This window comes from Schistocerca americana, chromosome 4 (assembly GCF_021461395.2).
Source record: "Schistocerca americana isolate TAMUIC-IGC-003095 chromosome 4, iqSchAmer2.1, whole genome shotgun sequence".
NCBI lineage: Eukaryota > Metazoa > Arthropoda > Insecta > Orthoptera > Acrididae > Schistocerca > Schistocerca americana.
This window is the reverse complement of record NC_060122.1, coordinates 319,032,430-319,048,290: the sequence shown is the minus strand read 5'-3', so window position 1 is coordinate 319,048,290 and position 15,861 is coordinate 319,032,430. Positions and strand designations below refer to the sequence as shown.

General features: G+C 36.9%; 1 protein-coding gene across 2 annotated transcripts in view; it reads left to right on the top strand.

The window, feature by feature from the left end:
* Positions 1-1,214: 1,214 nt before the first annotated feature.
* LOC124613892 (splicing factor 45) overlaps positions 1,215-15,861 on the top strand; it is a 93,644-nt gene continuing 78,997 nt past the window's right edge. The window contains exons 1-5 of one of the 2 annotated variants that reach the window (XM_047142630.1): positions 1,215-1,295; positions 1,483-1,617; positions 8,499-8,618; positions 8,701-8,797; positions 15,601-15,694. In XM_047142630.1, coding sequence (XP_046998586.1) covers positions 1,498-1,617; positions 8,499-8,618; positions 8,701-8,797; positions 15,601-15,694 — 431 coding nt within the window. In that variant the 5' untranslated portion in view covers positions 1,215-1,295; positions 1,483-1,497. The remainder of the gene's footprint in view (positions 1,296-1,482; positions 1,618-8,498; positions 8,619-8,700; positions 8,798-15,600; positions 15,695-15,861) is intronic. The other variant, XM_047142632.1, reaches the window with a different exon arrangement.

The window sequence follows — 15,861 nt, the reverse complement described above, 5'->3', positions numbered from 1 at the left end:
AGCATCACTGTATAGCGTCCGCAACTCGTAGCAAGAGCACAGCTTCTTCATACAATACAGAAATATGAGTGTTCGTCATTGTCAGTGAGTATCTGCATTGCAAGGCTTCGTAGCACACGTGTGTTTAGGGTGATACTGAATCGTGACACAACTCCCTATAAGATTGCATGTCCTCAAATCTGCATCTATATCGTGAAAACAGCTGTGAAGTATATGATACTGGATACCTCCAGTTATACAAAATATTAGCGTTTCTCTCGTTTCGTTTGAGTATGGAGTGCGGAAACAATGACTGCTTAAGTATAGTGTATAGACTGTATAAATATAGTATATCTTCTCGTTTCGTTTGAGTGTGGAATGTGGAAAGAACGACTGTTTAAATGACCCGTTGCGAGCTGTGATTTTCTTCAGGGTCCCTACTAGGTATGTTTCTAAATTCTTCGCACAATACTGGTTCTTGAAATTTTGTAAGTAGGGTTTCGCGGGAAAGTTGGCTATCTTCAAACATCAGCCATTTTTTTCGGAATTTCCGGGTGTCAAGCAAATTTGCGAACCTTCATGCTAGATGTTCGATATCCTCTTGTCTCTATGTGGTGCGGATCCATCATATTGTAGGTTGGGACTCACAACTGTTTTGAAAGCATTCTCGTTTGTAGATTGAGTGCGTCTCTCATGTAAGCTACCAGTGTAACAAGTCGTATCTCCTGCTGTACCATTATTATATAAAAATCCTACAACTTGTTATACTCCAAGTATTTTTATGAGTTGACTGATTCCAACTGTGGCTGTTTATTGTACCCCTAGTTATTATTTAAAAGGCAATTTTATTAATTTATTTATGGAGGACGTTCGGGTAGTTCGTGATGATGCCGTAGAATGCCATAGCATATGACTCTGCTCCATGTGCTCGAGGAAAAGCTCCAAGAATGTCTGTAGTGAAGTTCCTTACGGTACGAGACATATTGTAGACTCATCTTCTCGCCTTGAGATGGATCGTTATAATATTTGTGTTTTTGTTTCTATTTTCTAACTTAGAAGATAAATTTTTTCATTATAGTGCCATTACTGTGGTGTATTTGTTTTTAACAAAAAAGGTAAAAGACCAGTAATAGTATCCGCATAAATTAAGCACCTTTCAGATATGTTGACGCGAATAAGCTAAAACAAACGAAATTCTATTCCCGTTTCCAAAGTTTCGAAACCAGCGTGGCATCCGCATGTTGAATATGGTTGTGTTGTATATCTCTGGCGACAACGGTAAAGTTCTGTGAATTTTTTATTTGTCAACAAGTCAGGTAGTTATTGTAACCTAAAGAAAATGTGAAATATTTTTCTTGTAGCGTTGTTGTGGAACGGGTTTGTCATTTTACCGGCATAATAACAGTTGTTACTGAAGATATCTGGGCTAAATATATAATTAATGCCGACTGAAATAACCTGCTGTATCACAGTTCTGCATTGTGTTGTTTATATTAATCTCAGGTTGCAAAAATAAGAATGTCGCTTTACGATGATATGGATGCAATCAAACAGAAGTCGGAACAAGTTGCCGGCTGGTCATCTGGCATAAAGTTACTGCAGTCCCAACTGCAGTTGAAGAAGGCTGTCCAAACGCAGGTAAGAACGAGGAATCGTGGTATTCCGGAATAGCCTGCTGCAACACAGGAAACTGAGGTACGCGTTATCCTGTGTTTGCGTTTGCTATTCAGAAGGTAATTTATAATGAGACGTAATCGAAACTGATATTTTCAGTAACCCTTCTCAGTACTACACCAAATGCGAAAAAATACATTAAATTAATTTAGCATGTCGAATCCCCCCGCTCACCCACACACAAAAAAAGAAAAACCCTAACCTGTTACATTCTGAATGAACTTCATGGTTTTAAGAAGCCGAGATACACCTTTTCTCATTAGATGGTTTAGTCACTTTAATAAGTATTTTAGAATAACCTCTCAGTGTTGTTTATTGTTAATTATAGTTTAGTAACTTTGTGATAGATTTATTTGTTAGGTCTTGTAAAATCTGTAAGCCTGTAACGATCAGTATGATTAGTGTTAGTTCTAACTTTTTGTTATACCTACCTTATAGATGCTGTGTGCCATGGTTTATCTGCCTATCAATGTTCGTCTCATTTGTCGTGTGTGCTAGGATTTATGGAACATAAACAGATATCTGTCGGTGAATCATAGCATACTGTAGTAATTTGCCCTTGGAGTAACAGTTTTCCTTGTTTTCCATTTCAGGCAGATTTTCAGTATCAACTGATCTCTGGTATCAGTTGGTATGTATCTTACATTAAATAACTGCAAATTGTGTTAGTCACAGCGTAAGTCGTAATTGTAGAATTCTATATGTAAAACACATCAAATCCAAACATCTGTTAGATACAGATTTGAGTACCTCCATTTGATTTAACAAGCATATATCTGCAGAGTTTTGAGTTCCTCATTTGAGAAAGAGATTATGTAAAGCATTCAAATATATCAGGGAAATGCAACTGACTAACTTCCTTAATGACAGCTAATAATTCAGCATATGATCACACCATAGATTTTCAAGGCACAAATGATACAAGAAGCACTGTAGGCCTACATGGCAGCTCAAAGCCTTTGTGGCTCCACCCATCAAAGGTTTAAGTTGCCATGCACGGTGATATCTCTTATTTGTGCCTTGAAAATGACACAGGTCTGACCTGTTGAAATATCAGCAGTTGTCAGGAGCATTACCTGGCAACATTTCCATGAGTTGTTTGAACATTCACTTAATTATGAAGCTTAAACTCACACCTCCATTTGAAGTAGCTTAACATGTGGCATTGGACTGAACAGCAACTAAACAAAAATAGAAAATTATAGAATTTGGAGCTTGCAAACCCAATTTACTGAATTCATTGTTGAATGGATGAGATGTGACAAAAAGAGTGTTGCAGTACAGAGAAGTTATAATTAAGAGATATCTTTATTACACAGATTGGAATTGATATTCAGTAGTGGCATGCAACAAACAGCATGTAAATTCCAGTGTGGTAGAATATGTACAGAGTAATAAGAAAGCAGGTAATGGTATCAGCACATGGCATTCCATCTGATATCTGTATACCCCTTCTATGTGTCATTTGTACTGAAAATTCGTTGTTCTCAAGAAGGGTGTTAATTTTATCATTGTCGTACACATCTGGTACCTGGAGTCCAACTAGTTTTAAGCTCTTGATGAATATCACGGATCCATTGTCCTGACTTATTTCTAAGATTCGTCAGTACATGTTGTTGTAAAGTCTTGTTTCCTTGCATTCACTAGACGCAAAAGAAATAAGAGATTCTTGTCTTCTTCATTATGCTTGTGAGTGGATCAATCTCTTGAAAGACAGTTTCATTGAGGAGGATTCTCCAGACACCCTTGGCTCTGTATTTTTTTTTATTTATGCTAGTTCTAATGAAAGTTTTGAGAAGCTGATCAGTTCTTCTTTCATTTTTAATTTAGAAGAGGGTTTCATAAGCTTAAGTAGCTCTTGGGAGAGTTCAATTTTATGCTGTTAAATTGTAGTGTCTGTCGACAAGCATCTCTTCATATTCATTGACCAGGTTAGAAACTGTGCTGCTTTCATTTTGTTGGTTCTATTTCTCCATGTTTCCGTCTCACTTAATTTACTTTTGAAAATGTCTCCAAGATATTTAAGGTGTAGAACTAGTTCAGTTTTTGGTTGTTTTACTTATACACATAGGCACGATCTGTTTTCTCAGAGGAGACAGAGAGAAAATTTTATTACAAGTTAATTAATTCATAATAACATACCCATTATTATTTAACTATCTGCTTTTACATGTATTTATACATTATGTGCAGTGCTGTAACATATACATATCACATACATATACTTAAACATTGCGCTTTTCTTTCCTCCCACATCACTGCTTCTGCATGTTGCGTATGTGATGAAAGATTTTACAAGTGACTACATGATCCATAAAATAGGTCTTGCTTATCATTGGTATGAAGCAGACCATCTTAGTATGAAATATATCTCAATTCTTACCAGTGGCACATGGCTGATAATGTATGGTAATGTACCACAAATCTGCAGAGATTAGATAATGATACAAAATTTATTGGATGGAATTTAGATTACTCGGGAACTGACTGTAATTTGAGAGATCCTGAAATAACATGTCAGACATTCTCTCTTAAAGTGAACCAGCATTGCTCAGAAAGGACATGAATGAAGAGAACAATGAAAATAATAGATGTGTAACTAACTCATCTTAGAAATCACGTCAGCGAGCAAGATGATGCAGTGTTTAAGAAACGGAACTTGCATTCAAAAGGAAAGAGCTTAAAAACGTGAACCTCCTGTACAGACTTCAGTCATAGGAAGCAATGGAGAAAATCACAAAAATGCGGAAGTTGAGGTATTACCAGACACATGTCTGAGAAAGAAATGGATAATTTCTAATGGATGAATAAGATAAGACATAATCACAAGTTTATCTGATACAGTTTGAATTTGGGACAGAAATCTACCATAGACTGTATAATAATAATTGAAGAATTTGGAAGATGCCTCACAGAAGTGAAAGTGATTCCACGCATTAATTTCAACTGAGACGCAGACTTTTGGTAGGTACACTGAAGAAATTCCGAAAATGTACATGTGAACGAAAAAAAGACAGGCAAAAATAGAGGGAGAAGTATAAGACACAACTTCCTGATGATGAGAGGATACTTGTGGAATAAAAATGGAGGAGGTTCAAACATGCCCTAGTCAAGGCAGCAGAAGAAACATTTGGAAGTACATCAACAAAAATCAGACACAAAGAAGCTCCATGTTGGAATGAGGGTATTGCAGATGTAGTATGGAACATAATAGAGACAAATGAAAACTACTAAGCAGAGCAGCAAGGAAAATGGTAGCATTAGTTAAGATGTTTTGGGAAAAATTCACAAAAGAAATAGAAGAGAATTTTAATGATGACAAGAAGATATTATACCACATATCAGGCAACAGAAGGAAGCAGAAAGAAAAACTTAAAAAGGCATCCAAAAAGAGGAAAAACCCATGTGGTAGGAAGAAGTAGTTTTGAAAGTGCAGAAAGAATACTTCCAGATGCTATATGAGGGACACGATGTAACAAATACACATGATGAAACAGAGGGAGACAAAAGAAATATTACCATCACAGAGGAAATGGAAAGAAAGTATCAGCAGATGTTGTATCTAGAGAAAGTTGTATGAGAAATGAAAAATGGTGAAGTTCCTGGAGCAGATGACGTCATAGTGGAAATGATCAAAACCACAGGACCTATCGGAATTCATGCCTGTGTAGAATAATGAGGATAGTGTAGACATATGAAAAGATTCCTGATGATTGGACAAAGGCAATTATTGTACCTACATTTAAGAAGGGTAACAAGGGGCAGTGCGAGAATTAACAGAGGAATAGCACTATTGTGCCACTGCATGAAGATTTATGAAAAGATAGTTGAAAGTGAAATAATAAAAATCAGCAGGAAAAATAAATGGTTAAACTTGCAGTGGAAAAATGATTAAAGAAGGTAGATGCTTTGAGGTATCTAGGAATTAAATCAACCAAGAAATAAACATCAAGGATGAAATTTCAGAGAGAATAGAAAATTATTTGAAATTTAATTACTGTGTATTGGCCATAATTAGAAATTAGAAAATACCTGCCAAAGCAAAGATCATGATCTGCAAGTCATTCAAAATGTTAGAAGATCTGAACAGAATACAAGAAATAGAAATGTGCTTTCTATGAGGGACAAATAATTTACACGTGGAGAGAGTGGTTCAAAACCAGAATGGACAATAACAGAGACAAATGGAAATAACTGATCAGAACAGCAAGGAAAATGATAGCATTAGCTAAGAAGGTGTCTTGGGAAAAATGCACAAGAGAAATAGAAGAGAATTTTAATGATGACAAGAAAATATTATTCAACATATTAGGTAGCAGAAGGCAGCTCAAAGAAAATACTTCAAAAGTCGTCAACAAAGAAGGAAAACCCATGTGGGAGAGAGAAATTTTGAAAGTATGGAAAGAACACTTCCAAGAACCATATGAAGGACGTGATTAAAAATAAACATAAAACCACACACACATGATGAGATAGAGAGAGACGAAAGAAACAGCACCATCACAGAGGAAGTAGAATGAGAAGTTCAGCAGATGTTAGATGCAGAGAAAGCTGTATGAGAAATGATCCCTCCTGGGTAGTATGAAAAGGGACAGAATAAGGAATGATCAAGCCCCTAAAAGAAACTAGGGAGAGTAATAGGCTTAAATCGTTTGGCCACGTTGAAAGAATGGGAGCAGAAAGATTTTCAAGAAGAGCCGTAGAATGGACACAATACAGACGAAGACCAATTGGTAGACCTTAAACAAGATGGAGAGACCAGGTGAAGGATGATGTGAACTGAAGAAGGCTGCCATGAGAAGAGATGCTAAATGATAGTCTTTGGAAGAAAAATAATAATAATAAGACGAAATATCAGGTGGATAAACCTAAAGTGATAACAAATAAACTGTATTTGTCAATATCAATGAAATTCGCCAACATCCATGTAACTGAGATGTTATTTTATTTTGACTACCAGTTTAGGCGTTCCTTTATGCCACCTTCAGGCCCCATATGCATCTCTGAAAATAAGCAATATTGTCATACAATGCAATATATTCCTGGATGTCCTGAATTCAAACCGTTTCGCGAGTGCTTCATTTGAAGACTTGATAGCAACGACATCCAGGAAAATATGGCACTGTATAGCAATATCATTTATTTTGAGAGATGCATATGGGGCCTGAAGATGGCATGGTGGAATGCCAAAACTGATAGTCAAAATAAAATAACATCTCAGTTACTTGTTTCTTGGTGAATGTCATTGATATTGATAATTACTTGACCAGCCGATGTCCCCTGTCCATGATGGATCAACAGGGATTAAAACTGTATTGTCTACTGTTCCATTCATTCCAGTTAATCACAATGTTATAACACACTAAGAGGATCTAAATGTGGGTAAGTTCTGGTTAAAGGAGACCACTCACCGAAAAGCAGGTGCATTGAGTCATCAATAGGCACCTAGACCTGAAATATTCCTACAGGAAATAGATGATGATTGCCAGAACAACCACCTTCAGCTTCAGTTTGAAAGGCACTGTTTGTCACTACCTTCAGCTTTTGTGGAACCTGCTGAAAATGTACATAGCAGAAGTGCTCTTTGTTTCTTCTTCAACAGTATGTAGTTATGAGAGTTTCATTGTGTTAACACCATGTATCGCCTGGTGTCCTGAATGTAGGCTAAAATGTGATTAGCCTGGCAGACACTTTTGATCCTAAACAGGTTTGGAGTCTTACAGAAAGGCAGGAAGATTAAGATGTAACATCCCGTCAACGACAAAAGGAGTTTTACAAGATCTATATGTAAACTGCTATATAAAGACAAGACATTGTTTCCAAAAATCTTGATAAAGGTCTTCATTGATTTAATTCAAGTTATTACACCATGCTCTAATAAACATTCAAGTGAGAGGGGGGAGGATAGACATAGAGAGGCAGAAGGAGGAAATGGAGGGGAGGGGTGGGGGGAGTAGGAGATGGACAAAGAGAGGAGCAGTAAACATTGTTTCCAAAAATCTCCAAGAGTTCTTGATCAATTTATTTCAGAGTGTGACTCTAATAAAAATTTCAACAGACATAAGCCATGTGTTACTTAAAACAACAATATACGGATTTTCTGCTAAAAGCGACTGTGATAAAGAAATCCTGTGCTGTGAAAATGTGCAGGTCATTTACCTTCTCACAGCAGTTTTAATTAGGTTAGCAGGACATTTAAACCACTAGACAAATTGTTTTTGCCATATATATTCTTTCTCCCAGTATATAATTTTCAACAAGTTTTGTATTTACAAAAATATGCCGTTTTGCTTCCTACCTCACAGTTGGTCTTAACAGAAAACAGGAAAGCTGTATTTATGACATATGATTAGAATACTACTATGGAATGTGAATCATCTGAAACTTCAAAATCCTACTCATTTGCAGATTTAAACTATGTGAAATAGTGTCATTGTATCTATTATCCTCACAGATCCAGCAGCTGGACAGGTCTGTCTCATACCCATGTACCAATGATCCCAGCCGATTTACATGTTCATTTTAAGCAACTTCAGTTTCCATTCAAGGTTTCATTAGCAATAACAATAAACATGGTTGAAGAGCGGGGGTGGGGGGGGGGGGGGGGTGGATGTAGGAAGGAGGAAGAGAGAGGAGGGGGAGAAGTAGATGGACAGAAGGAGGGTGGAGAATGAGATTAGGACTTCTGTCCAATTCCCATACATATTCAGCCATTTTTAAGCATTGCTGCGTTCGCTAGTCTTATATGTAAACCTTAAGAAAAGAGAAGTGGAGAGTCTCTGTTTAAGTTTTCATTAATATGTTTGTGGTTTATTTGAATTAAGCAATGTGTGTTTCCCTTGCAGCCAAGAAGAGATGCTCTCCGCAAATCAGGACAGATACTTGCACCTGTCATTGATTTGAAATCTAAAAAGGATGATGAAGATTCAAATTCTAATTCCAGTTTTGGCAGTTATTCAGGAAAGGTAAACAGATAATCACCTGTTACACAATAACCCCAAAATCTAATGAATTTATTTGTATATGTGTTACTCATTATTGTTTTAGGAAGGAAAAGGCAATAACTCATCAAGAGACTTGGATTGGAATGTGGAAGGCGAATATGATCCAATGTGGCCAAATGATTATGAAAAGGTGGTGAAAGGTATGTCTGAGAATAATGCGTAATTTTGTTGCTTTTATATTGTGTCCGCTGACTTATTTAATCTCATTTTTCAGTTGATAGAGATAAAACTTATTTCAAAGAGAGCATGATCTAGTATCAAGACACCTGTTTTTGCTTGTACAATAATTGCTGAGGAAGAGAACATAAGTACTTATTTATTTGTTTATTTGATCTCAAGATACCTATGTTGTTTAACGTACAAAGAATGTAGGACAAGTCATGTCCATATAAATTCAAAAATGTGGCAGAGAAATGTTTTAAGGTACAATAATAAGCTATAATAGTAAATTATATAGCACAGCCCAACAAAAATTATGTAACTTACGTTTCACATTTATATACAACACATAAGTAAGACTGTAACATTGAAAATAATAAGAATTATAATACTACCAAAAGTGCAATAAAGATCTAAGTAGAGTTTATACAAATTGTCCTTTAGATGTCCATCAACTGAAAAAAAATAGTGCGTAAGTAAAATGTCCTTAACTTTATCGTTAGGTAAAAAGTTCTTAACTTCATCCCTAAATGTATACCTGCTTCCATAAACTTATAGGGATAAATATTGTAGATCACATTGCCCATATTTCATACTACATAGTGCTTCCTGGTTGTGTTTGGCTCTGAAGATGTTTGCACTGGAACGTGTGTTCCAATATATGAATACAGAGAGAAGTCAGTATTTTTAATTCCCCAGAAATTAGCTTAGGGAATATTCGAAGAGACACCTATTTCATTATCTTTTTGAGTCTCTTTTACATCAGAAAATTTTTCCAACGTACTGACCTCCAGAACAGGCAACCATAAGAGATTGTCAGTGGGATTTGGAAAAGGAGACCTGTGTCATCTGTGAACAGTTCAGGTAAGACTTTAGGCATATCCAGAGACAGAACATTGATGAACAAAACGAAAAGCAGGGGCCCCAGAAATGAGTCTGGAGGAACACCATACCTAACTACAATTTCATTACTAGAAATTACAGCCACATGTATCCTATTTGTGAGGGAAAAAAACAAACTAAAACCACTTATTACAAGTGCCTCCAATTTTTGCAGGAGCAATAGGCAGATTAGAAACGAAGTCCATATTGTGTTCTTCAAACCATTCTTTCACGGTATGTGCATGATGATTAAGTGCATTGCTATCTTTGAAAAATAAAATCCCTATGGTTGTATTTGGAACAATATCAGTTACATTTAGTTTATGCGTAAACATGAGAGGTCAAGATTCAAACTATGTAAATTTGTACTACGCAATACATCTGCCACAAATGACCTGTATCTTGGACTACATGAAAGAGGGACCCCTAGCCTCGTGGTCACTTCCAGTTAGATTTTACTACATTTAAACCTACACCCATACTTTGCAAACAACTGCAAAGTGCATGGCAGAGGGTACATCCTCTTGTACCTGTTGTTAGAGTTTCTTCCCATATCATTCACGTATGGAGCAAAGGAATAATGATTGATTGAATGCCTCTGTGCCTGCTGTAATTATTTTCCTCTTTCCTCATGATCCCTGTGTGAGCAATACATAGGGAGTTGTATATTCCTAGTCTTCATTTTTAGTCTACATCTATTTTCAAGAGTCTGCCAGTTCAGTTTTTTCAGCATCTCTGTAACACCTTCCCAGTTATCAAACCTACCTGTGATCATACTTGGTGTCCTTCTCTGTATACATTCAGTATCCTCTATTAGTCCTATTTGCTATGGGTCCCACATACTTGCCCATTATTCTAGAACAAGTCCCACAAATGGTTTGTCAGGAGTCTCCTTTGTAGGTTGATTGCACTTCCCCAGTATTTACCAATAATGCTACTACCTGCTTTACCCACAATAGAGCCTATGTGGTCATTCCGTTTCATATCCCTACAAAGGTTTACATTCAGGTAATTGTACAAGTTGGCCAATTCTAACTATGGCTCATTGATATTGTAGTCATAGGATACTAAGTTTTTTTTTCTTACTTTCTTCCATTCTGTGAAGTGCACAGTTTACATTCCTGAACATTTAAGGCAAGTTGCCAATCTTTTCTCCACTTACAAAGATCTGACAATATTTATACAGCTTCTTTCAGACAGTACTTCATTATAGATAACTGCATCATCTGCAAAAGGTCTGAGGTTACTATTAATGTTACCTGCAAGGTCATTAATGTACAACATGAACAGCAAGGATCCCAACACACTTCCCTGGGGCACACCTGAAGATGACGACGACTCTCCATCCAAGATAACATGCTGTGCCCTCCCGGTCAAAAAGTCCTTAATCTAGTCATAAATTTCACTTCATACTTTATATGATCAAACTTCAGACAGTAAGTATAGGTGTGATACTGAGTCAAATGCTTTTTGGAAGTCAAGAAATACCACATCTACCTGACAACCTTGACCCAAAGCTTTCAGTATGTCATGTGAGAAGTGTGAGTTGGGTTTGACATGATCAATATTTTCGGAAACTATGCTGGCTGGCATGGAGGAGGTTATTCTGTTCAAGATACCTCATTTCGTTTGAACTCACAATATTTTCTAAGATTCTACAACAAATAATTGTCAAAGATAATTGACAGTAGTTTTGTGGATCACGTCTACTACCCTTCATTAAACAGATGTTACCTGTACTTACTTCCAACTAGTGTGCATGGCTTAATGTTTCAGGGATCAGTGATGGATTATATTTAGAAAGATTATAGTTAGAAGAGAGACTACCTCGGCTGCAAATTCAGTATAGAAGCTGATAGGGATTCCATCGGGCCCTGGAGCTTTGTTCAATTTTAATGATTTCAGCTGGTTCTCAACACCACTGACATGATCACTGATTCCACTCATCTCTTCAGTGGTTAGAGGATTAAACTGTGGAATTCTCTTGAGTTTTCCTTTGTAAAGGAACATTTGAAAATAGAGCTAAGCATTTCAGATTTTGCTTCGCTACACTCAATTTCTGTTCCTGTCTCATGTGTTAGGGACTGGACTCTTAACTGTGGTGCCACTAACAGGCTTTACATATGACTAGAATTTCTTTGCCAGTATTCTGCTATGGTAGTGACTGGAGGCTTCGTGCAGTTCCCTCTTGACTGCCAAATGTGTTTCATTCAGCATCTCTCTATCTATAGTCCTGTGCTTTATTTTACACCTATTATGCAGTAGTCTCTGTATCTTTATAAGTTCCTTTACGCTGACTGTATACGATGGATTTGCCTCTGGTTATGAACTGTTGTAGTGGGTACATATCTGTCCAGTGCATAGTCAACTATTCTTTTAAACTTGAGCTATAGATGCTCTATGTGCTTCTGCCCTGTGCAGAAAATTTCAAGTTCCTCATTGAGGTATATCTCTGTTGATTTTTTATCTCATTTACTGAACATATGTATTTTTCTGTTTGTTTTAGTTGCCCTTTGTACTTTGGTAATCATTGTTACCACAGCTGCATTATGATTGCTGATACCAGTTTCGATGTGGACATCCTCAAAGAGGCCAGATCTGTTTGTTGCCATTAGGTCCAATACATTTCCATTATTAGTGGAGTTCCGAACTATCTGTTCTAGGCAATTTTCAGAAAAGGCATTTAATCATGTTTCACAGGATATCTAATGATACACGCCACTAACAAAACTGTGGTTTTCCAAATTGATTGTTGGAATGAATGTACTGCTGAATGTACACTGAATCCCAGATGATGCTCTGGCTATTTCTGCCATAGTCCATTATGAATGCCACTTGGGTGTATAGAACATGCTTTTTGTGAATGTTGTGGGCTTGATCCGTGCTGTATTCATCCACAGCAGTGTGTTTGCACGTATGAGTTGCCATATCTAGCTTTCACCTTGGATACCAGTTGGTTGTTAGAGCCTTAGTTGATACTAATACTGGTTAACTCCTAACTGTAGTAACTTGCATACATTTCACACATGTAAACATGAAGAAGAGGCCCTTGTAATGTGTCCTCTATCAAACACTGAAAAATCTGTTTCCTGTCTTTGTCAACTTATGACCAACTATGTTGTGCAATCGTTAGATGCTACAGGGCTGCATATACAGAATCATCCCAAAAGCCATTTGTCCCTTGTTCATGTTATCAGTTAATGATATTGTATTCTGTGATCACTCTTTGCAGAATGTTGGAGAGAATGTGAGGCAAAGTACCAGAGTATATGGGGAAAGGAAGAAGGACAAGAGTGAAGTGTTGCAGTATATTTTGAAAGTTAGTATGGGTCATTAAGGACAGAAGTTTGCAGAGAAAGTGCCACAGAAAAAAAGTTTAGAGAATACAGTCTGTATTTATAGAGGAAGTGAACTGTAAGATGTACAGGGTGTAACAAAATGATAACCAACAACATTGAAGTATTTTACGAGGTGTTTTGAGCAGAAAATGAGGCTAGTAATCCCTGTCTGGAAACATTATCGTCCAATGCTACAGATAGTCAGAAGTATAAGAGCCCACACCTGCCACTAGACCACCCAATCAACCGGAAATGAAAATTTGTGTGCATACTGTTGTTGTGACAGGAGTGGACTTGTTGGTCAGCATCTTATTTTCTGAATGCTGTCAGATCTGTTGTGGGAAGGTGTGCTCACAGTTTGTCAGTGTACATGGTGCTTCCTAAAGGGTGACCTAGAGACAGATGTTGGCCCCTAAAACTTCAACAGTCTATGACACCATTGTATGATGTTTACAGAGAGTGATTTATACCTAAAATTTGTTCCTCAACATATCCTCTACAAGTTGCTGAAGTTTATGAATATCGTTTGTGTGTATATAATGTATAATGTATATATTTGTATGTATATAATATAAAAGTGGGAGAAAGAGAAGTGCGAAGTTGATTTGACATTGTACAGATAATCTGGTAAAGGTAATTGTTCCCAAAATGGGGGCCCCAGTTTGTACAATGAGAGATTTTTATTTATGCAGCCTTTAGTGTGCAACCATTAACACAGTACATTTAGTAGAGCAGATGAAATGAGAGCTTTCTCAGGATTTTCAGATATTATAGTTCAATATGATTTGAATGCAGCTTACCTGCTGTCTGCAAACATTCCTAGTTGCAAGACTGATCTTGGATTTGTTCCTGAACATTTGCTTGTGCTTGGTTAGTACATCAGAAGTTGAATCAAAAGACTTTCCTAATGTTGGGATCAAGAGGAATCAAATTATTGAACCAACCATATTAACAGATTTGTTGCGTGAATTGATGCAGTTAAGTTAATATAAGGGACAGAAGTGTGATAATTTCCTGGATAGCTGGGACTTATTAGCTGCTCGATGTTATATTTGTTTTGTAAATAAAAACCTTTTCTTGCTGCAGTCTATTTTATTTTTTTCCAGATGCATTTTCCCTTTTCCTTTAAGGCATCTTCAGTGGAATCTTGAATGATGCAGTTTTGTTTGCGTTTTTAGTTGGTATCTGCATTTCATCTCATCTGGTCACATGCTGGAGGCAACACTACAACTCCATTTTTGAAACATAAGCTTGTTTCCAGGTTACGAATTTTTTCTTCAAAATTTTCATATTGTTTGCACTAATTGCTGGAGACCATTGTTAGTCTTCTGTCACTAGTTGTAGATATTTTACTGAAAAATGTTATTGAAAGTCGTAACAACTTTGTGTTCACTTTATGTCTCTCCCTGTTTTATTTACAAAACTAATATTTCTGTGCTTGCTGCAGATAATGGCCATGGAAATGAACTTGTTACTCGGGGTTAGTTTAAAATGGAAAGAGAGAAAATTGAAAGTAGGAAATTGCTGATATATAGAGATGTGAGTGTTGTTATACAACAGTAGCAATTATTCCAGAAGCAGCAGCCTGTTGATCTAAGGTGCTGTGGGTGGTTTTCAGGCTGAAGTGCAAATGAGAATCAAACAATATTATGAAAAGGAAAGTTGCCACTCACTATATAGCAGAGATACTGAGTCGCAGATAGCCCCCTCCCCCGCCTCCAACACACAAGACTGCAGCCTCTGGCAGCTGAAGCCACACTGAGAATCAAAAATAGTGAACCCATTTGTTGGGTCATGTGTCTGACAAATACCTATGTCGTTATTCTTCACTACGAATGAAATTACAATTAAATCATTACAGTGAAATGAATACCCTTAGCTGCATACAGGCATTGATACACGCCAACGGGAGCAGTTGAAAATGTGTGCCCCGGCCAGGACTCGAACCCTGGATCTCCTTCTTAAAAGGCAGACGCTGTATCCATCTGAGCCACTGAGGACACTGAGGGTAGTGCAATTGCAGGGACTTATCTCTGGCACACCTCCCGTGAGACACACATTCCAACTTATTGTCCCGCACTATATTCGTAGTGCCCCTGCCCATTACACATGTCCGAAAGAACAGATACCATCTTCATATATATTCTTCACTACTCCAACAAGATATGAAAGAGCATATATGAATTTGAAAGACTGGAAGTGAAGGACATGCAAATTAATCTTTGTTTTAGGCTATGAGACATACTCAGCTGGCCCAGTTGGTAGAGCATTATCCACAGAAAACAAATGGTTGGATTAGGGGTCTGCTTCACCACAAAGCTTTAATGTGTGACACAGTAGGCTAAAAATTTCATTGCGATAAGAACAAGACTTGAAAAATGTCTGTAATTGAATTTTAGCTGGAGATAAACTTACTTTTTTTATTTATATTTATTAATTTTTGTAACTGTTTACCTATTATTTTGCCTGAGGATTATGTAAGTCATGGATAAGGGGTAAGTGAAGTGTCCACTGTGAAATATCTGTCTTGTAACTTACGCTGATAAATGCTGACATTGTTGCAGATTTGCGAGAAATAAGAGAGAGGGAGAAAGAAAAGGAAGAGGAGGAAAAGAGAAGAAAAAATAGAGATGACAGAGATAAACGAGGAAGAGACAGGTAAAGTATTCAACAACGTTATGAATTTTTTTTATTATTATTAGAAAAGAATGATTCAGTCTTTTAATTTTCCCACTTCCAGTACAGCCTCTTCTCTGTATTTTGTCGAGGTTCAGTATTTTTGAGGTTATTGGGTTTGGCTTATGGAGTAATTTTCTGGGGTAACT